Below are 22,284 nucleotides of genomic sequence, written 5' to 3' on the forward strand. Positions count from 1 at the left end.
TGGCGTTGCTTGTGAGCTCGACCGAGTTACCTACTTTCTCTTCCGACTCTTCACCTCGAAGGCCCACTCTCTTCGTCCCTCTTCCCCTCACCGGCCTTACCGTCCTTAACTTATTCTCCAACGCACTCTCTGGCGGTATTCCTCCACGATAGCTAATCTGAGAAACCTGAGGGAGCTCAATCTTAGTTATAATCAGTTTTCTGGGGAAATTCCGGACGAGCTCAGCAGTTTGACTCAGCTTACAACTCTCGCACTCAGCTCCAACTCATTTACCGGAAAAATCCCGCCGGAGCTGGGGTCCCTGTCGCAGCTCCGTGTCCTCGACCTTTCTGGTAATGACCTCACCGGAACCGTTCCAGAAAGCATCGGAAACCTGAGCCCTTCAGTTCCTTGATCTCAGCAACAATCTTCTTTCAGGTTCTCTACCCTTGACACTCTTTTCACGGGAACTCTGTCGTCTTTGATTTCCGTTGACGTTTCAAACAATTCTTTTTCTGGTTCTCTACCACCAGCAATCCGTAACTTGAGGAATATCACTGCTCTTTACATTGCCTCTAATAAATTTACGGGTAGATTGCCTCCTGAGTTTGGGGAGCTTTCGCGGCTTCAAGTGCTTTATGCGCCTTCTAGTTCTATAGAAGGTCCACTGCCTGAAGAAATGTCGAACTGAAGTCATTGTCTAATCTTGACCTTTCTTACAACCCCTTGAGGTGTTCGATACCGAAGTTTATTGGGAAGCTTCAGAATTTGAATTGCTCGACCTTTCTTTCGCTCAGCTTACTGGCTCCATACCGTCTGAGCTTGGAAGTTGTAGAAACTTGAGTTCTGTGATGCTTTCTTTCAACTCGCTTTCTGGTCCTTGCCAGAGGAGCTTTCCGAGCTTCCCATGGTGTCATTCATAGCTGAAAGGATCAGCTTCATGGACTCTTGCCTGCTTGGCTTGGAAAGTGGAATCAGATTAGTACTGTTTTGCTTTCGCAGAATAGATTTTCTGGTAAAATTCCTCCTGAGCTTGGGAATTGCTCTTCATTGGAGCACCTCAGTTTGAGAAGCAACTTGCTGACAGGTGCCATACCTCAGGAGCTATGTAATGCTGCTTCACTTTCGGAGATTGACTTTGATGATAACTTCCTTACGGGCACAATTGAGAAAGCATTGTTAGGTGTAAGAACCTTATCCAATTACAACTGATGAAAATCAGATCACTGTTCTATCCCTCAGTACCTTTCAGAGCTTCCTTTGATGGTGCTTGATCTTGACTCAAACAATTTCAGTGGAAGCATACCTTCAAGTCTGTGGAATTCATCAACTCTAATGGAGTTTTCTGCAGCAAATAACCTTCTGCAGGGCTCTCTTCCTGGGGAGATTGGGAACGCAGTTCTTCTAGAGAGGCTTGTCCTTAATAACAATCAACTGACGGGTACTATACCCAAGGAAATTGGAAATCTTACTGGTCTGTCTGTTCTTAATTTGAATGGAAATGTTCTTGAAGGGAATATTCCGTTAGAGCTAGGAGATTGCATTTCATTGACAAACCTTAGACCTTGGAAATAACCGACTGAATGGATCCATTCCAGATAAACTAGTGAACTGAGCCAATTACAATGTCTGGTTCTGTCCCATAATAATCTTTCTGGGTCTATTCCTGCAAGACGATCTTCATATTTTAGCAGAGTTGCCATCCCTGATTTGAGCTTTGTTCAACACCTTGGAGTATTTGATCTGTCCCATAACAAACTGTCTGGGATTATACCTGATGAACTGGGGAGCTGTATGGTCATTGTGGATCTTTTGCTCAGCAACAACATGCTTTCTGGGAGTATCCCAAGCTCGCTCTCTCGCCTGACAAATCTTACAACCCTAGATTTGTCTGGTAACTTCTTGTCAGGTTCCATTCCACCAGAACTTGGAGATTCCCTCAAGCTACAAGGACTATATCTGGGACATAATCAACTTAATGGAACCATTCCTGAAAGTCTTGGGAAAATGGACAGTTTGGTGAAGCTGAATTTAACAGGAAATAAGTTGTCCGGTCCGATTCCAATTAGCTGCGGGAACATGAAAGAGCTGACTCACTTAGATTTGAGCTCTAATGAGCTTAGTGGCCAGCTTCCATCCTCTCTATCGGGCCTTCAAAGCCTTGTTGGTCTTTATGTGCAGCAGAACAAGCTTTCTGGCCAAATAGGGGTGCTCTTCTCTAATACCATGACATGGAGGATTGAGACAATGAATTTGAGCGTTAATTGCTTCACTGGGGATTTGCCAAGTTATTTGGGAAACCTTTCTTTCTTGACAAATTTGGATGTTCATGGAAATATGTTCATGGCAGAGATTCCATCGGAACTTGGGAATCTGGTGCAGCTGGAGTACCTCGATGTTTCTGGGAACAGGTTATATGGAAAGATTCCTGAGAAAATTTGCAGCCTAGGTAATCTGGACTACCTTGATTTGTCTCGAAACAGATTGGAAGGGCCTATACCCAGAAGCGGTATTTGCCAGAACCTATCAAGAGTTAGAATTTCAGGAAACAAAAATCTCTGTGGGCGGATTTTGGGCGTCAATTGCCCAATCAAAGGCATTGGTAGATTTTCATTGTCTAATGCCTGGCAACTTGCTGGGATTGCCATTACAATCACACTGATGACTCTGAGCGTTGCATTTGTTCTACATAGATGGATTGTTAGGAGGCAAAATGATCCAGAAGACCTTGAGGAACACAAGCTAAACAACTACGTGGATCAAAATCTTTATTTCTTGAGCAGTAGCAGATCGAAGGAACCTCTGAGTATAAATGTTGCAATGTTTGAGCAGCCTCTTCTGAAACTAACTTTGGAGGATATCCTTGAAGCTACTGGTAACTTCAGCAAGACTAACATAATTGGAGATGGAGGTTTTGGGACTGTATACAAGGCTACTCTACCCAATGGCAAAACAGTTGCAGTAAAGAAGCTGAGCGAAGCTAAAACGCAGGGCCATCGTGAGTTTATGGCTGAAATGGAAACTTTAGGCAAGGTGAAGCATCAGAATCTTGTTCCACTTCTTGGCTATTGCTCCTTGGGTGAAGAGAAACTCCTTGTTTATGAATACATGGTGAATGGAAGCTTAGATCTTTGGTTGAGAAACAGGACTGGCGGAGCCCTTGAAGTGCTTGACTGGAAAAAAAGGTACAAAATTGCAACTGGTGCAGCCAGAGGGTTAGCTTTCCTTCATCACGGGTTCATCCCCCACATCATTCACAGAGACATTAAAGCTAGCAACATATTGCTTAATGAAGATTTTGAGCCTAAAGTTGCAGACTTTGGACTTGCTAGGCTTATCAGTGCCTGTGAGTCACACATCACCACTGACATTGCTGGAACATTTGGGTATATTCCACCTGAGTATGGACAGAGTGGTAGGTCCACAACAAGAGGAGATGTCTACAGTTTTGGGGTCATTATGCTTGAGCTGGTGACTGGAAAAGAACCAACAGGGCCTGATTTCAAAGACATTGAAGGTGGGAATCTGGTGGGGTGGGTTTTTCTGAAGATCAAGAAGGGACAGGCTGCTGATGTTCTTGATCCAAAGGTTCTGGATGCCGATTCGAAGCAGATGATGCTTCGGATGCTGCAGATTGCTTGTGTGTGCCTCTCTGACAATCCTGCAAACAGGCCCACCATGCTTCAGGTGTTCAAGCTTTTGAAGGGTATCAAAGGAGAGTAGTTTAGAATATCCAAGTCAACAGGGGTGGTAGTATGGTTATTCAGATAGGAAATAATATGTGAACTGATCTAACAAATAGCTGAGTATTATTGTAATCGCATGTGTAGTTAATTTACATCAAAATCTTTTCATCATGTTGACTGATTCCTCCGAAATGTTTCTTACATGATGAGAAGCAATCTTGAAGAACTATATGTGCCCATAATGTCTTATGAAACGATTTACAATATACAAGGATCAAAAGATGAGAATATATCTTGTGAGTAAACTATATGTGCCCATAACTTATAAATAAAACTTTAATGAGTTTACATTTACCCATCTATTTACTATAATATAATATTTCATTGATAGTTTTATAAAATACTACTATTAAATTTTATCGCTCTAAACTTCATCCAACAACAACCATGACAAGTAGGCAAATAGTCATGAAAAAAGTAGGCAGTGAGAATTCATTTCTCATCAGCTTTTTTTTTTTTTAACCAGACATTAGGTGTTAAGTAACAAGCCCCAAAAGGATCATTTTTTTTTTCCCTTACGAAAAGCGTTAAAACTTTAGAATCAACCACGTTCGGGCATTAAAAAAATGCCTGTCTGTCTGGGCCGAAACTGTGGTTTGTTGGGCCGAGCCACCAATTGTAGGTCAAGTGTGGTTTTGGGCCATGTTATATCGGTAACAGTCGGTTGAATTATTTATAATTTATAAATAATAAATACTCCTCCGGTCCTACATATAAGGGTCTTATATTTAGAAAGGGGGGAGTAATATTTTATATTGAATATTGATGAAACCTTTTCAAGGTTTAATTCTCTTGTTTACATGCAAAGCAATTAAGAGAATTCTTGTGAGTAAACTTTCCTAAATTGTCAGATAAGTACATTGAAGAAAGCTTGGCGTACGCAGAGAAGTGATCAACAGCTTGTTCCTATGGTTTTGATATTTAAGATAATTGACCAAAATTACATCCTTTAATTGATCCATTCTTCCACGGCGTAATTTCAGTATCCTTGCTCTTTGCTATTTTCTAGCCGAATAGTTACACTTTTTCTTTATTTATAAGGCATTTTTAAGTACATTCTAACAAAATAAAAAAAAGAATAAATATTATCAACTCTTTTAAATTTTAATATTTGTATTTTCATTTAATATATACATGCCTAAAAAATAATCCATATGACCATAAATTAACAAATGAGAGCTTATATTTAAGACCGAAGATAATATAATAAATATAATAAAGTTACTTCTATTAAGAACAAATAAAATATTTGCAAAAATTATAATGAGGTCCATGAAAAGAAAATAATTATCAATAAATTTGAATAATAACTAAGTAGTTGTTATTTATTATTATGAAATTTGTTATTACATACTATGTTGTTGTTACTGAGATTTTTTAATGATTACATTTATTATTTGAGATTTTATAGAAGTTCTCCTTAAATAGTACTAATAGTAACTTGGTCCCGTGAAGTATAAAAACACTCATTTAAAGTGGTTTTGAATGTGTGTGTTGGGTGTGTGTGGGGGTTTGAACCCGCTCTCTTGTACTTCAAAAAAAAAAAAGTGATTTTGAATAAAACACCTCAAAAAACAAAAAGTGGTTTTGAATAAAGTAATGTAAAGCGAAAGCGACATTTTATAATGAAGTTTCTCATTTCTAAACGCCCTTTTGGAATAAGAAAGCGTAATCAAGGAAGGCCAGGAAGTTTGACTTTTTACGGGGGTGGTGGAGGGTCAATCATTGAACTCTGGAGCCTACTTCCGCCCTCTTTACGCAACCCCTAATACTAATTGTTTAATTAATAATAAATCCTGCTGCGTTTGGCTGCTCCTCCCAAATCAAAGAAAAGGAAAGTACCCGCAGACCCTCTTCTTCTATTTCCCCTGTTCACCCTTTGAAAGCGAAAGCCAACTAAGCCCCTCCTTCATCCATATCATATCCAACTCTATCTACCCCCTTCTTTTATTTTCAGTTTTACAAAAAAAAAAAGAGATGGAAACAATAAACACGGAAGCTTCTTGCTGCTATTGACAGGTGAGCCAACATTCAAATCTCATTCTCTTCTACCTTCACAAAATTAAATAATTAGAGTTATACGATTAATACATCACTCTTTATACGATTAAAAGATTTCAAATAATTTATAAGTAACTATTTAATTGAGAACATAAAATAAGTATGTAAAAAAATTTTATCTCAGCCTACATAAAATATATCTATAAACAATTTTGAACACGATCTCAAATAACCTCATATTATTATCATTGACTTGTTAAACGAAAAATTCCAATGATAATTATTGCAAGGTTCTCAAACCGCTACCTGTCCTCGCCATGATCACCTACCATTTCCTATCCATGGGATGTTAGATGCGTGACCACTATCTGGCTGCTCATTTAATGAACACATCACTCAACCAAAATGTTCGTCTTCAACGTGACTAGTCAATGAAGCAAGAGACATGAAATAAAAAGGGCACATCGCACATGTATTTCACTTACTTGGGGCGACGAATTTAAATAAAAATATGGATCTACATAAAAAGTTCAATTCAATGCAAAAATAGAAAAAACAAAATAGTTAACTACAGAAAGAAGAGAGAGAGAGAGAGGGTATCGTTTTCTAATTTTCTTTCAAAGAAGCAGACTCTTGTGAATGCGCCTCTGAGAAGCTTCTCGGAATCGGTCCCCGCGCACGTGACCCTTGGCTCGTACGTGCGTCTCCGTTTGTGGGGACTCGGATTCTCTGCGCCGTTCCTATTCTAATCTAACCGTATTCCCTCACTGGTGTGTGCTAATTACACACACTATTTGCTCTGTCGCAATGATTGAACCACGGCGTCTCCTGGTTCTCTCGATGGTTCTGACAATCCAACGGCTCAGATTTCACCTCCGCTGGCCCCGGCTGATGCAAGCTTAGCAGTGTGTCCTCCTCCTCCGCTCCCCCGCTCGCTTCCCTCGCTCTCTTCGCACCAATCGCCACCCCAAACAGCTTCGGATTTAACTCTTCCACCGATGGCGGCTCCTCCTCCCCGGAGTTCCGTTTCGATGGCATTAAATCCAACGGTTTCACGGTGTCTTTTCCTTGCAGAGCGCCATCGATTTGGTTGTTGGCGTAGTTAGATAATAGAGAGAAAATATTGTTACAGAGAGATCTCATGTCCGCTAATTCCTTCGACAGCTGCACGTTCTCTTTTCGCAGCCTGTCGTTCTCGTCTATGAGCTCGGCCGGAGCTTTCGAGGACGGCGAACTCGACGAAATCACCTGCTCCTCGTCTGAGGTTGATGGCGAGATGATCGGCATCGCCGTCGGTATAGAAGTCAACGACACCGGCCCCGGCACCGCCACAGTCGCAGTGGCTCCGGCCTTCGCTGCCGGGGACGTCGTTGTCGGCGTCGAAGGCGTTGAAATCTTCCGTCGTTGTATTTCGCACAGAAGTCGTTTCTCGCCTCTGCGGAAACACTCGTTCGAGAATTCCCACCGATCAGGCACAACCTTTCTGAATCCCTGCATATATACAGATAATAAAAATAGAATCAAATGAAAGATTCGACGGATTGGAAAAGAAGAAGACTAAGACGATATATGATAATTACATAGGTGTTGAGTTGGCGAACAAAGCTGGAGAAGTTGTTGTGCTTAAAATATTTAGGAAGCAAATCTCTGGCGAATTCGGTAGGGTTCCAAACGATGAAAGTAGATCCGTCTTGGTTCCAGGAAATCACATCGTCTATGATGTGATCGTCGACGAGCTGATACGTTTTGGAAAGGAACGGCGTTGGGATAGATCTCTGGGTGTCACCGGCCGTGGACTCGCCGTTGTGATCCACCGGCGGCGGAGCCATATAAGACAAGCCAGAAAAGCCCGAAAAATACAACCTTGAGATGAGGTTAACTCGTAAAAATTTACCTGAAAGTGGTGCTTTTGGGAGGGTTCATGATAGGCATCGCTGGAAGGTGAGCCAGGAAGAGAGAGGAGGGAGAAAGTGGAAGGAGGGAAGGGATGGAGGAACGATGAGAGTATTTCTAGAAGGTTCTCGTGAGAATTTATGAAGGAGAGAGAAAATGGAATGAAAGAGGGGAAAAGGGGGGAAGAGAGAGAAAGGAGGAAGGAAAAGGAAAGGAAAACGCTAGAAGGTACTACGTTACGTCTTTTAATCGAGAAACTTCCGTTTATTTGTTTGTTTTCGTTTCCATGCTCTCATGTGAATTAGCATGATAATGTCAACACATGTATCATACATGTCATGACCATGGAAGAAATGGTGGCGCCTATCTTTCCCTGAATAGTTGCTTTTATTCTGCTCTTATTTTAATAATAACTAGCTAATCTCTACACTTATATTTATTATTTGTTTCTCCTCTTATTTTTATTATAAGAATTTCGGTATAACATAATATAATAATATGTTTTGTAAGTATTAATTTTTTTTATATAGGATTTCTAACTAATTATAAAATTTTTTTAACTAATTTATCAAAAAATTTTAACCAAGAATTTTTATTGAGTGTAATTTCAGCATTTTATAATAAATAATATCCTCGTATGCGCTATTTATCAGTAAAGCTTTTGCATCAGCGGTGCAGTAGAATTTCAACCGTGTTCTTGTGAGGCTAGACCACCTTTGCTGGTGTTATCATATGCTATTATGCCCCATCTAATTATGAGATATAAATAACCAATTTACGGAGACTAAAAAAAATAATTGGGAAGATTATTATTTATTATATATATACATATCTATTGATTTTTCCTAAAACGACCACTTAATTATTCATATTGAAAATTTCCTTTATTAATGAAAACTCTTTTTAACATATGTAATTAGTCAGATTATTTAGAAAAATGCAGGGATTTATCGTTTGGTACCTTCCAACACGGCTCTTTGCATGCAAAGAAACTAGTTCACTATTTGGGAGATAAAAAAGTGAGATTTCTTTTTGGTGAAACAAAGCCTAGATGATTTGGGTTCTGAGAGTTATCAGGGTCAAGATACGCTTTTGTAAAAGAGTGAGATTTTATTCAAACTTTAGAGGGAAAAAAATCTCCACATGGAAAGGGACTAGCACTCGGGGGATTGGTCTTTGTTGTGCCCATGTAATGCCCTAAAAAGGGTGTAAACAAGTGAGATGGTGTTCTGATTCTCCCATTAGGAGAGTGGAGAGTAAGGGTGGAAATAGGCCAGGCGGCCTGTCAGGGGCCTGTGGCCTGGCCTGTAAATGGCCTGGCCTGGCCTGGCCTATTTAGATATTAGACCAGGCTCAGGCCTGTAAAAAGGCCTGTTTGCTTTATCAGGCCAGGCTCAGGCCTGACAGTAAGCCTGTGAGGCCTGTCAGGCGGCCTGGGCCTGTTATCTTTTTTTTTTTATGTTAAAATTATAAATTGATAGGAGGGATTTTGTTATTCTAATTGGTTAATTGAGAAAACTCCATCCACATAAACGTGTTATCTAGAGCCTATTGCATGCGACATTTCATTTCTATTCTCTATAATAAAAATAATTGATATATGTATAATGACACATATTTAAACAGAGAAAGAAAACATAAGTGCATTTAAAAAAAAAGCATCATTCATTTATTTGATCCATGCTTATAGAATATATATATATATAGAGAGAGAGAGAGAGAATTGACCTATTATGTTTTAGACCGTGTATATGTATGCTCAATCTAATTCTTATTATAATAGTTACTTAATTAATTTGAATAAATAAATAAATAAATTATAATAACTGTAATATTTTTTAAAAAAAAAACAACCACGTGTAACAACAAGATCAAATATCATTTTGTTAGTAAATTAGTCTGAATAAATGATAAATTTAAAATATAAAAGGGATTAAGGATGTTTCATATTTTAAACTAGATCTAGTCATCAACTAATTTTTATACTAGAGATAGGATGAAGTGATATTTTTATATCAAAATGAAATTATGTTTTCTAATAATTTTTCATATTAGATTTTTTTTTGGACCTAAGGAGACATGTTTTACAAATTGTGTTAATTTGATAATTTCATATTTTTTGTTTGTATTTTAGATCAATTAGGTTGAATTATTATAATTTTGAATTGATTTATGTGTGTTTAAAATTTATTAAAAAAACAGGCCTCTTAACAGGCCACAGGCCAGGCCAGGCCTGATTACAGGCCAGGCTCAGGCCGATTAAAAGGCCTTTCACAGGCCGCAGGCCAGGCTCAGGCCAACAGGCCTCACCACAGGCCAGGCCTGTTTCCACCCCTAGTGGAGAGAGATGGGAAAGGATAGAATTGTAAATAAAGGAATATATGGATGGTTCAATCTGATGGATACAGCATTTGTAATTGCTTGGAGCCTCAACATCTCTGGTTTCCATACGTGCCGTGTGCCAGTCCGCCTATTCAGAATTTGAGATCTGTGGTGTCTTCATAATATCCATTTGGATTATTAATGTACAGACTGTAACGCTTAATACTTGAAAGTGTTCTCGGGATTACTTTTTTTTTTTTATAAACCATCCGGTATCCAACCGCGTCTTTTCTGGGCCCCAGCCTCTTTGGGCCAGTTGTACCCGAGCGATTGACTAGTCCGGATTCGGGCCGGGCGACAAGTAAAGCCCTCTTCGGTACCCTTTTTAACAAGTGAGGATTCGAACCCCCGCCCTCAAAGAGCAGAGACTCGCCTCACTTGTGGCCTAGCCAGTCACCACTAGGCCAGGAGTATTCGGGTGTTCTCGGGATTACTTTGTATTACCTTGAAAGTTTAAAATTTCTGGATTGCATATGAACTTGGCTTGGACTCTATTATTTTGAAGATAAAGGGATTTCAACCATTTGGGCATAGGGTGAAGCAGAAGCCGATGACAAGCAAACTACTGAGTTGGTCCCCTGTTGGGGTGTGAGGTTTTTTGGAGGCCGCCAATTTATGCCAATCCCCTAATCTGCTGATCCAATTCTGGAACCCTCTTCCCATTTTTCATTTCTCATAATCATCCAAACACTCGAAAGCGACCTCTTTCTCCACAATTCATATGTCCCTTTTAAATTTGAACAACAAGGAAACCAGATTTCACAAGCGCCATACACACACAGACCGTTTATTTTCTCCTGTATTTGTTGCTGTTGAATTTTGTTGTCGTTCCTAAAAAAACAAAACAACTTCTTCATCTCACTTTCTCTCCTTATTCCTTTTCAATGGGTCGCACTAAATATCAAATATTTCCGATTCAATGTTTCTTTGGCTTCTTACATTTAATTTTTTTAATTTGTTAATATATCAAATATCAAATATCTCATTTTGATGGTTCGGATTTGATTTTTTATTTATTCAAAATAATTATTTTAATATATATAGAATCTAAAATACTAATGGTCTCTTAACTATCATTCTTTTAAAAATTAGTTTTTTAAAAAATAATTAATTAAATATTTTAAATCTGGATTGTTCAAATCAGATATAAACAGTCCAGATCTAATGAGCTTAGAGTGCTCATCATTTAAATGTGTTTCTCTCTCTCTCTATATATATATATATTGTGGCAAACAAACACAGCCGCGTTGAACCTTGGTTGATAAGTATGTTAATTTAGTCACGTAACTTTTAAGGCATAATTATCATTAATATTAATATTATATACTCCCTCCGGTCCTAAATATAAAATCTATTTTATAGTATAAAATAAGTATGTTAATTTAGTCACATAACTTTTAAGGCATAATCATCATTAATGTTAATATTATATACTCCCTTCAATCCTAAACATAAGATTTATTAATATAATTTACATCACAAAATGTGTTTTATATTTAAAATTCAACGAGTACCAAATGTGGGTTGGCGAATATGATAACAGTTGTAGATAGTTACACTTGAAAAACAAAGGAAGATATAAAATACTATGTTTATACCAACAATATATTAATTAAAATGATAAGAGCTTTCATTTTTATCAAGAGAATAACATAAGTTTAAAAGCCAAGAACCGTACTGATTAGAAGAATTTTAACTTTAATGCTTGCGATTTAATAGAACCTAGTTTGAAATTTAAAATAACTTAAGAATACTCCAAATCACCAAAAAAAAAATGCGCGATCCATACATGGATACGTGCGCGCGCGTGTGATTACATGAGCTAGAAAAATTTCGACCCCAGGCGTAAGGACTCGTGGGTCAGAAATCAGGAAGAGGGCGTCAAGGAAAATGCCCTCCATTAGCAAAATAAGCCTCAAAAAAATTTCTCTGCATGTGCATAGTAAATTCCTTTGGCAAAGCAATTACTTGCGTTCCATTCACAACCAAAACTTTAGAGGGCATCTTACAAAAATATTTTCAATGACTAATTATTAGACAGTGGACGTACACATCCGTCTCGGTTTCTAAATTCTGCTTTGTTGAGATTAGAGTGCGGATCCAAAGTGTCCGTGCGGAATTCAATAAACACCATCATGTTAGAACTAGGGTTCATACTATTCATAGTACCCCAAAAGGACCTAACATTGTGAGCAAACTCTAGCAAAAAGATAATGCTGTAAAAAAAAATAAAAACGAAAAAAAAAAAGAGAAGAAAAGAGAGAAGGATTGTTGCAGGGTGCTGTCATGCAGCAACCAACCTAGTCGACAGTACTTGCTTGGTCTGAATCATCGGTAATATCATGTTGTTGTCCAATTTCAATCTGTGGGACCACCTGCAAGGTACGCACACATGTAAATCACCCGTTCCCATTGCTTCTCCCTCCGTGCCTCTGATTTTTATCTTTCTATTTTCTAAAGCCCACCAACTTCTCCATCTCCTCTTACTCTCCGTTCATATACTCACACGCAGGATATATGCATTTATTTGTCAGACAGACAAAAAAATTTTGATTTTGATTTTGTAAATTTTTTTCCCCAAGAAGGTATATATATTAAATAAAAGTACAAGACAAAACTAATGAAATCGAAAATTTTCCTTGATTTCTTTCTATGAAATATTTTGGTAGCAATTTATTAGAGAAGTCAGCGTGCATATATGAGTGATTTGAAAATTATCTGCGATCCACCTACTGATCTGTTTCTGGCGATAAGCTTACACAATCGCACACACAGCACATGCGAAAAGTTTTCACTGTTCATGGTGTTGGGACCACAAATTTTATGACAAATATCTATACCAATGGGAATATGTAAGTATGTATGTATGGATATATCATGTCAATACATGCAAGGAATACCAACCCAAATTAAAGAATATTAGTGAACACACGCAATAAATAATCTTCATAGCGATATTAAGGTGGGGAGGATACTATTCCAGACCAATTTGTTAATTAACTTCTTCACATATAATGTCTTATTTGGTTTATAAATACTACCTCCGGTCCTTAATATAAGACCCTGTTTGACTTTTATTTTGGTCCTAAATATAAGACCCCAATTTATTTTATCTCTCATATTTACACATTTTTTTCAAAGTAACCCTTCTAACAATGATAGTTTTAGTCAATACACTTGATTAACAATAATATTTTAAGAAAGACAACACCTATTTAAGACAAATAACTAACTCAACTTACTTTCTTAATCTCCTCAAATTAGTCAACTGGGTCTTATAATTAGGACCAGAGGTAGTATAATATAAACATATTTCGGAATATCATTAATTCATTTTCCTTGGTAGGCAGTACACACACAGGTCATTAGCTGGGGACACACAAAAGAAGTAAAAGAACAAACGACTCAATGAATCATGGGTTAGAAGTGACAAATGCCCAAGAGCGTCTACATTATATACATCACATGACTCAATTTCACTTGGCGTCCAACAAGTCCATTATATCCTGCCCACCAAAATATCCATATTCGTAACTACTCATTCAACATCCACACGCAACACTAATCTCATCCTCCCAAACTTCACTGTGTGAGACTATATCACACACACATATTAATTAATCTTTACGTCATCTCGTTGGTCATATTAATTATTGAGATTAATATATGTAGGGCAAAAACTATAATGTTTTGATGTTGGGGAGATACATATAGAGAGGGCTCCGAGTAGGTACGTACCTGATCCTGGAATGATGAATTGCAGGCTTGAGATGATGATCTTCTTCTCATACTTCTTCTCCCTCTCCTTCTCCTTCCTCCGTTAGTACCCGTCAATCCTGCCAACTTTGCACCCTCAATTTTCTACCAACAATATCATACTAACACAAAAGATTTTTAAGAGAAAACAAAAATTAAAAAAAAAAAAACTCAGCCCACTTTTGATTTTGATCAAGGATCAGAGGCATTCGATAGGCTGATCACGCACGTACAAATAATCTTGTAATTTGGATATCAATTTGAGAGCTTTAATTTGTTGGTCATTTATATTAAGATTTTTTCAATAGCTTCTTTTTGTCACTACGCCTATTAGTTTTTTTTTAAACAAAAAAAATTCAAACAAATAACTACAGTAACTGTATCTTCATATTCTGATGTTTATAAATTCAACACAAATAATATAAATAATATGACTCAATGTATAGACGGAATTATTGATCCTGCGCTGAGCTGTGGGTAGCACTTCCCAGGGGAAGACTTAGGGGTGCGCGCGATTAAAAAATAATGTGACTCGATATATAGAGTAAATATATATATATATATATATGTACACATATATATATATTTTAATTGTTTAAAATATATTAAATTAACATGTACTATATATAATTACGAAAGCTGTGTCTAGATTATTATTTATTTTAATTTAAAATTAAGAAGAAATGAGGATGGTAAAGTTCTGTTTGGTTGGGGAGTTGCGTCAAGTCAAAAACCATCCAACGCTTTCCCCGCCACCGACCAGCTATGAAGCACCCGGTGCATCAGAAACAACCACTCCCTCCGCTCCCGGGATAGTTCAAATTTCTTAGAATGCGGAACCAAACGCTGCCTCAAACATCTCCGTTCGGAAGGGACGGAGAGAAAGAAAGAACAAGAAAGGAGAGGGAAGCACGAAGATGATTACCTGAAACCGTATAGTTGACGGAGGCGGTGCGGTGGGGATTCAGATCCGACGTGGACTCGGAGACGTCGACCAGGTGACGGCGGAGGCAGTGGATTGAGCTAGAGCTGTTTCCGAGCATTGCGGTGACGAAAGAGGCTTCTAAAGAGTTGAGAAACTGCAAGTGCTTCTCGTCCGTCCAAAACGAGGCGGTTTCAGCCGCCGCCGTCGGTACTTGCCCCTCCTGGGACTGCATCATCGATGAGGACGAAAACGGAGATCAGCGGTCAAAGCGACTGAATCTGTAGAGCGGGCGAGAGAACGAGAACGGGAACGGGAAACGAGGTACGACTCGTAAGTTGATCCTAAATGACGGTTTTAACTCGTTGATCTGGAACCCGAAGATATTTTCGCATAAGTGATTGATTGATAGATATTTTATCCAGACACATAAAAATATAATCGAGTAATTGTTTTTGACCAGGGTTCATGCTTGGAGTTTTAAACCGTGGAAGGCTTTAGATATTTTCTTTCAGGTAGACGTGGAAGAATATGGGAATAAATAATAAATTTTAAATGAAACAGAAAAGGGAAATTCTTTTTTTTTTTAAAATTAAAGAATTAAAGAACAGGCACCAGCGGGGTTATGAGCCAAATCATCTTACTAATATAAAAGAGCATTTAATTAAAGTAAGAGAGGAGCATTAAATTCGAAATGCATGGAGATGAACAGGAAGGGGATGAGCGTGGGGCCCAGGGGCAAGATGGTAGCCGTGGAATGAGAGAGAAGGGGGTGAAAATATCTTTGGCTTTTTTTTTTTGGACTGAAAAATATCTTTGGCTTTTGGGGAAGAGTGAGTCAGCGACTTTGGTGTTATTGAGGGGTTTCTTTTTTTTTTTGGTAAAGCATGTGGGACCCGCCCTGCGGTTAGATATTTATTTTGTGGCGGTTGCCATGTGAGAATCATTCTTTTTTATTTATTCCTTTTTGGGCAAACAGGAAATGAACCCCACTATTAGCCTCCCACCTCCCTTCCCATCTCTAGAGTCGGCTACCAAAGGGTTGGATTTGGATCATCAATATTTTTAAAAAATCATTAAAAAAATAATTTGTAAATTGTGGTTAAACAAACAGCTCATATAATGTTGAAATCTGAGCAATGAATAGATCCGGGCATCGCTGGTAAAAAAAAATCCAGGCATCCAGCTAAGCGTCGTGAGCGGTTTGGAACATATTCTTTTTTTCTTTTGTCTTTTTTTTATTATTATTAGATTAGCATATTTCCATAGTTTAGATTTTAATTTTTTATAAACTATTTATAAAAAAACTTTAAAATATTTAGTATATTTGCAAACAATTAAGATTAAATTTCAATATAGTTTGTAATTTATTATTTATTTATTTTTATAATTTAATATTTTAATAATAATTTTAAAAGGATTTAAATCTGAACTGTTAAAATATTAATCCAATGGTTAAAAAAGAAAGAAAGGGAAAGAAGATGGGAAGGAAGAGAAGTTCTGAACCGGTTCTAAGCTTTTGCAATGGGAATTTTGTCTGTGTGAGAAGAAAGAAGGATGCCCAGTTGCGCATCTAGTAGTGAGAAGGAGACCCTGTAATACGTGGATACTGTGATTAAAAATTGAAAATATTAATTAAAGATATTTTATCAATATAAAACAAATGCTATTACCCAAAGTTCCCTTCCTTGATAACAATTTTTCTTCTTTTTTCTTTTTTTCAAAAGCTATTGTGCTTAAGGTAACCCAGTTGGCCAAAAAACAACTCAGGTTGTTCAGGCAAGAAAAACACCAGAAAATAGTCCACATTAGCCTCCAGAGGATCAAGAATCTCAAAATTTATCTCAAACACATTTTCAATTAATGGTAGGGAGAGAAGGCGGCTAGAAGCAGAGAAAGTGATAGAGAGTAGAGAGAGCAAGATTTTGAAATGGAATGAGGCAACTCTTAACGATTCTATGTGAATGTTATTAGAGATAATAAGACCTTTTCACGTCTTACTAAATTATAATTAGATCCTTTGGGACTTCGATTGATTCGCAACTCTAGTGTGGTTTTTTTTTTTAAAACTATATTTTATGTTCCATAAGACCTTAGTGCAATTTTCCCCCATATCAATTGTTTGCTTTGGATACGCTGACAATCTCAATCCTTAATTGGCATTTTTTTAATTTCCCGGGGTTTTCAACTGTTGTTCTAAAAAGCTCCAAAATGTCATTTTCTTCCCAAGTCAAAAAGTTAGCTCTTCAGTTTAACGATTAACTCATGCATATATGGGCCAAGGGATTTTCACTTATTTCGGCCGAGCATCACAATCCAAGGGCTGTCAAATTTCCACTTCTTTTTTTTTTTTTGTCTGTATTAAACAAATCAATACTCCTGCCATTTACACCTTATAAGAATCCCAACCCTTTTTCTGCATAAATTTCCTCCGCACACAACTGGTTATGTTTACTAACGGTTTCTTTTAAAATACTTTCTTTTTTTCAGGTATAGCTTTTCAAAAGATATTTATCAAAATCATTATAATCATCTAATAACTCATTTAAAAAAATTTTATATAAACAAAAATTCAATATAACCATTTAATATATTTATTTCTAGTACCATGCTTTCTAGTTCTATATATAAATAAGAAGGCTGAACACTTGCTTTCAATTTTTCAGAATATAATCTGAAATTGCAATAAAAACGTCTTCTATAGTAAGGAGGATGTTCAGCCACCGGCAACAGTAAAAACGACGGGCACATGGTGATGCATAAGAACTAAGTAGATAGAAGAGAATATTAGATATAGCTTTTTAAGTGCTAGTGATACATGAGGATAAAAACAGGATCTAAACCTGCCGTAAAATATTCAGGCACCCCATCTGAATCATTTTAGAGCACAATCTAACACCCACAAACAAATTGCCTAAAAATTCTTGCTTATGAGTTCGCATCAAGACTCATCAACATATTTTCTAGATTACAAGATTGCAAAAGATCGAATTAGTTTAGATGATCAATGATCATTGTGGATGAAGAATGAAAGTCTATAATCATATTGTGCCCAAGATACAATTGAACCGTACAGTTGTTTCGTATCCACACAATAAAAGACCAAAACAGGGGTGAGCTTTATTAGACGATCATCATCCAAAAATCATTAGCTAGGTGCAGGGTCTGAGTTTTTCTTTCCATTAATGTCTATCCCTTCCACACTTGCACTAAGTGATGTTGAGTCATAATTCCCCTTATCACCAAGCTTCATGTTATCTTCATCACTTTCTTCCCCAAGCAAAGAACCCTTTTGCCGCAGCTCTTTGACCTTGAAAAATTCATCATAGTGAGCTTTTCTGTGTTCTTTGAACCTGAGGCTCCGATCTGTTCAAGGTTAGAGTGTTGCATGTAATATGTCAATAGATAAGTACAAAACAAAGCCACTATTACTAATTTCTCCAAACAAGTAAATATGGGTTGTAAAATATTCTAAATTTCACAGCAGCTAACACCAACACACTAATGGATATCATAAATTCATTTTCTGACAGTGAGCAATTATGCAAGTTAGGCAAATGTCATTTCAACCCAATCCATAATTCATTGTTATCTAAAAACCCAAAATATTTGGATTCTATAGGTGGGATCCACATTTTATGTATCAGATGGGATTGCTTGACTTCAGCTCCTGATTTTTTCAAACTTAATTGATGCCGGGTTAAGATTCTATGACATGGGAATCAAACAAGTACTCGTCATAATAGAACTATTTCGGATAAAGATCGACACCTAATAAATGTCTAAATTTTGGTTTGGATGGTTTTTTTTTTTAAATCACATCATACACAAAGCAAAGGAAAACCTTCATCATCTTGTTCCATTGCGTCTGATTCGTCCTCAGAAGACGTCCAGCCACTAGATTGTCCAGTTCTGTTTCTACTACAAGAGGCCCCATCTTCAGCTACCACCGTGATATTGTTATTGTCAATACACGAATCAAAGCTTCCTTGAAGAGTTGGAGAATCTGATAAGTTTAGGAATTAAGGTGATTAGTAACTGCATAAGATCTAGAATGTGAGACCGAAAAAAAAATTACAGATATAAATCTTCTTTCAACTACATAAACAAATAGATCAATATGTTTTAGTATTTAAAAATCAGACCAAGTAAGGGCTAATAAAATTTTATTACTTAACAGAATGACTATTAAGAAAATACTCATTACAAGAACAATCAATGCAACCCCAGATTTAAAAATACTTAGGAACTTGCCAAAATAAAAGATATATATCATTTCTATATGTATATACACAGATGCATACAATTACAAACGGTCGTAATGCAGTATGTGCGAGAGGACGTAGAAGAAGCATGCAGTCTAAGTGTTCTAGTGCCTCACATACGTACCATCGTCATCAATCATAGGGTGATATGGAGTCTTAGGCTCAGTAATTTTCTGCCTCACAGGTTTGTTTGCCTCAATTTCTTCAATGTTAGCCTCATCCCATGTTACACGGCCCCTGTTTTGAGATAACAGGTGCAAGATTCTTAATATTAAGAACATTTTACACATGCTTATAAACAGAAAACAAAAAAAATTAAAAAACGATGCAGGACCCCATTCTCAATAATCTAATCTGGAAAAGTTCATTATGTCTTAAAATTGCTAAAGGACTTGAAGGAAAAGTCTGCTCACTTCTGAAGAGATTTGAATGACAAAGTATAGAGTCTTAGAGTAAGAAAGCCAAGGGTAATTCCACATATATGTCATATAACAATGTGTTCGTAAGTCATCCTGATTTTTTCTTTTTGTTTTTTTTTTTTTGGCTTCACTTCATCCTGGGTTATTTAGATGACACTTTATACCAGCATTCATTCAACTACCAATTCTTTAATCATCTAAAATGTTAGAAGCTGTCTCCAAAAGAGCATCTTCCTGCTATCAAAAACCTCAATGTGCATCCCATACCTCTGACCATAGCATTTACCATACTTCCAACATTCAGTGTGACTAAACACAAAACTGTAAAATATGGGAATGATGATAGTGAATCTCCCTAACAGCATACACAAATAAGCTTATCAATCAATCATAACTTGTCACAGTCCTCATCCATTCTCAGCAGTATGATTTCAAGATAAAAAAACTTTCATTTATTATGATTATTTGACTTCAATAGCTAATTTCATTTTCACAAAATCACAGGGGCAATGGAGCTGCAGTGTTCTCCAACTTACAGAGTAATATGGTCTTGGCAAGTCAAGGCAACTTAGGACCATTCCCTGAATCTTACAGGTCCCTATTACAAATCATGTACCTTTCTTGGACATTTGCAATCTGTTATTTTAGTTTCACAAATATGATGCTGTCTCTTTTTGTTTCAAACAGAAACAAAGTAGGAAGCACCAACGTCGGCACTGCATGATTGTTTTGATATTCATGATATGCACGCTTTAAAACATAAGTTTAACTATTTCTAGGAGCCAACCTTCAACAAGAAAATACCAAAAATAAAAAATAAAAAAATCAGAACATGGGAAGGCACAATTAACCCATCTAATAGATTTAGATTTATCAATTTATTGCTTTACAGTGTATAATTTTCAATAATATGGAGATTTCTGATTTAATTCATATTAAGCACTTTCTTCAGAAAGAGATAAGCACACTAATGAAAAGCAGAATGCTTGTATTACTTCATTTTGCTAGATGGACGAACTCTTCAAACACGATGAGCATGCAAATCAATCTCCAAGCGGCTTGGACAACTGAAAAGGCACAATCACATTTTTTTGTTAAGTCGTGAAACTGCAAAATCACATATTTGGTGGGAAACCAAAGGGCAATAGGAGCCGGTAAATGCTATTAACAAACTCAGAGGTAGAAAATGTGAATTTAGATTTGATGAAGCAACCGTAAAACTCAAAAAAAGCAAACATGGGAAAAGATAGTACTGCCATCTCATACTGATGGGTTGTTAAACAGATATGTCACCATGATAAAGATGATATAAGTTAGTTGATCACGTCATTATTAAGGAAAATGGTTGATAGCTAAAGCACCATTGATTAATGTGACAAACATACAAGAAAAGGAAAGATAAATAATATTTACTATTCCAGTCATCATAATCATAAACAATGCTTCATTTTTTCCACGCTTCTAAATGTATGATCATACAACTAACCCAAAGGATCTCGGGGATTGTGGTCCATTTTGACTGGGATCTGAACCCCTGAACCACGTTTGAATTAATCTAAAGTTTTTCGATAACAATAAATCGATAGTCTGAAGGAAGGCTTTCCTTATTGAAGGGCAGACAGAATATATTATGAATGAATATATTCCACCGCGACCAATATTTGCGGTAGTAGGGACTTCGACAGCATTTTGTAAGCTTTCATTCATGGGCGCAATTCACACTCAAAACCCAAAATTTTAGGAAATAAACATTTCAATGAAAACGACGTTTATGCCACTGAATTGAGAAGGAAAAACACGTGACTCCACAAGCAAGAAGCAAATGCATTATAATTATAACGTTAAAATCGCAAAACACTCAAATCCAGCTTCAAGACTTTTCAGCATCGTCCAACAATAGGAAAATCAACGTAGAACCATAAATCTAAAACCTAGTGAGAGCTTCAAAGGCAAAAAGCAAATTTAATTGGCCGTTGACTTCCTATCAGGATCTTGTAAGGAAATGGAATATTAAATCAAGCAAAATATCCAGATCCCCCATCAAACTATAACGATAATTTGAAAGACATGCGATCAAGTTCATAATATTGGAGTCTATCCCATGATCCAACCCATTTCGAAGGGAGAACCGAAATTCAATTTTTCCTGCAATTTTATCGAGGAACAAGAGGCGAGAAGGAGCGAAGAATTCAAATGGGTCTTTATGAAAAGAAAATGATTGGGACAAACTGAAATAGAATATTTACCAATGACAGAATGAATTGCCGCGAAACGCTGGAGTCGGTCGAACTGCTCTATAAGCAGCAATTTCAAGCGCCTGAAATCTTCGCCGCGGTTCGCAATTTTCTATTTCCAAGACTACCCTTCTCCCGGGTTAAATATCCTATTTTGACATTGATTGGATCCATTGAAACGGCCAACGGGGGATCCACGCTGTCACTGAGACCGTGGTGGTCCCAAAATGAATTTGAAAAGCTGACCCCTTTTTTAATTTATTTATTTTTTAAATCCAAAAGAAATTCTCTTTTAGGTTTTTTCTGATAAAAAAAATTTATGTAGAATCATGTAAGCGGCATATTGAAAATGAGTGAGCTCAATGTATTTTTAAAAAAAAAAAAAATTAAAAGAGCTCAATTCGAATCTAAATTTTGTGTAGTGGCTTTAAAATTTAGGAAAATTTTGATTAAGCATCATAGATGAGAATTAATTTCAAACAGCCCTTAAAAACTTCTGAAATATCACTCAGGACCAAAGGACCAAACTGAAATTAAAATTAGGAATAAGATTACAATAATACATCTCATTTTTAATTTTTTTAAAATAAATATTAATGGTCGTCGAAGTTCCGGCCACCCGAGGTCTAGCCACCAGTGCTCAAGTGGCCGTCGCCGGAGATGGGAACTCCAATAGCCACTACTGTA

At 36.9% G+C, this 22,284-nt stretch overlaps 3 protein-coding genes, 1 long non-coding RNA gene and 1 pseudogene across 5 annotated transcripts; 1 reads left to right on the forward strand and 4 right to left on the reverse strand.

Annotated features, from left to right (window-relative positions):
- Positions 1 to 61: 61 nt before the first annotated feature.
- Positions 62 to 3,881, forward strand: LOC114761226 (leucine-rich repeat receptor protein kinase EMS1-like; annotated as a pseudogene).
- A 2,293-nt stretch (positions 3,882 to 6,174) lies between these two features.
- On the reverse strand, positions 6,175 to 8,000 carry LOC114761235 (heat stress transcription factor B-2b-like). The gene is made up of 2 exons (XM_028950567.1): positions 7,307 to 8,000; positions 6,175 to 7,217 (listed from the first exon to the last, which is right to left on the reverse strand). The coding sequence occupies exons 1-2, from the start codon at positions 7,553 to 7,555 to the stop codon at positions 6,504 to 6,506; spliced, it is 963 nt and encodes a 320-aa protein (XP_028806400.1). The 5' UTR covers positions 7,556 to 8,000; the 3' UTR covers positions 6,175 to 6,503.
- Positions 8,001 to 11,948: 3,948 nt separating this feature from the next.
- Positions 11,949 to 15,091, reverse strand: LOC114761261 (uncharacterized). The gene is made up of 3 exons (XM_028950593.1): positions 14,683 to 15,091; positions 13,740 to 13,837; positions 11,949 to 12,376 (listed from the first exon to the last, which is right to left on the reverse strand). Exons 1-3 carry the CDS (start codon positions 14,915 to 14,917, stop codon positions 12,302 to 12,304), a joined length of 408 nt encoding a protein of 135 aa, XP_028806426.1. The 5' UTR covers positions 14,918 to 15,091; the 3' UTR covers positions 11,949 to 12,301.
- Positions 15,092 to 17,514: 2,423 nt separating this feature from the next.
- LOC114761246 (protein phosphatase inhibitor 2-like) lies at positions 17,515 to 21,691 on the reverse strand. 2 transcript variants are annotated; one of them, XM_028950576.1, is made up of 5 exons: positions 21,610 to 21,691; positions 20,359 to 20,430; positions 19,069 to 19,181; positions 18,524 to 18,685; positions 17,515 to 18,045 (listed from the first exon to the last, which is right to left on the reverse strand). In XM_028950576.1, the coding sequence occupies exons 2-5, from the start codon at positions 20,361 to 20,363 to the stop codon at positions 17,828 to 17,830; spliced, it is 498 nt and encodes a 165-aa protein (XP_028806409.1). In that variant the 5' UTR covers positions 20,364 to 20,430; positions 21,610 to 21,691; the 3' UTR covers positions 17,515 to 17,827. The 2 variants fall into 2 exon arrangements, with proteins under 2 accessions (XP_028806409.1, XP_028806415.1); XM_028950582.1 differs by lacking the exon at positions 21,610 to 21,691 and adding an exon at positions 21,497 to 21,536.
- Positions 19,264 to 19,893, reverse strand: LOC114761272 (uncharacterized). The gene is made up of 2 exons (XR_003742125.1): positions 19,681 to 19,893; positions 19,264 to 19,335 (listed from the first exon to the last, which is right to left on the reverse strand). It is a non-coding gene; the product is annotated as an uncharacterized LOC114761272 (long non-coding RNA).
- Positions 21,692 to 22,284: the final 593 nt, after the last annotated feature.

The sequence above is a fragment of the Neltuma alba genome, unplaced genomic scaffold (genome assembly GCF_004799145.2).
Source record: "Neltuma alba isolate B1F8T4 unplaced genomic scaffold, ASM479914v2 tig00001670_pilon, whole genome shotgun sequence".
NCBI lineage: Eukaryota > Viridiplantae > Streptophyta > Magnoliopsida > Fabales > Fabaceae > Neltuma > Neltuma alba.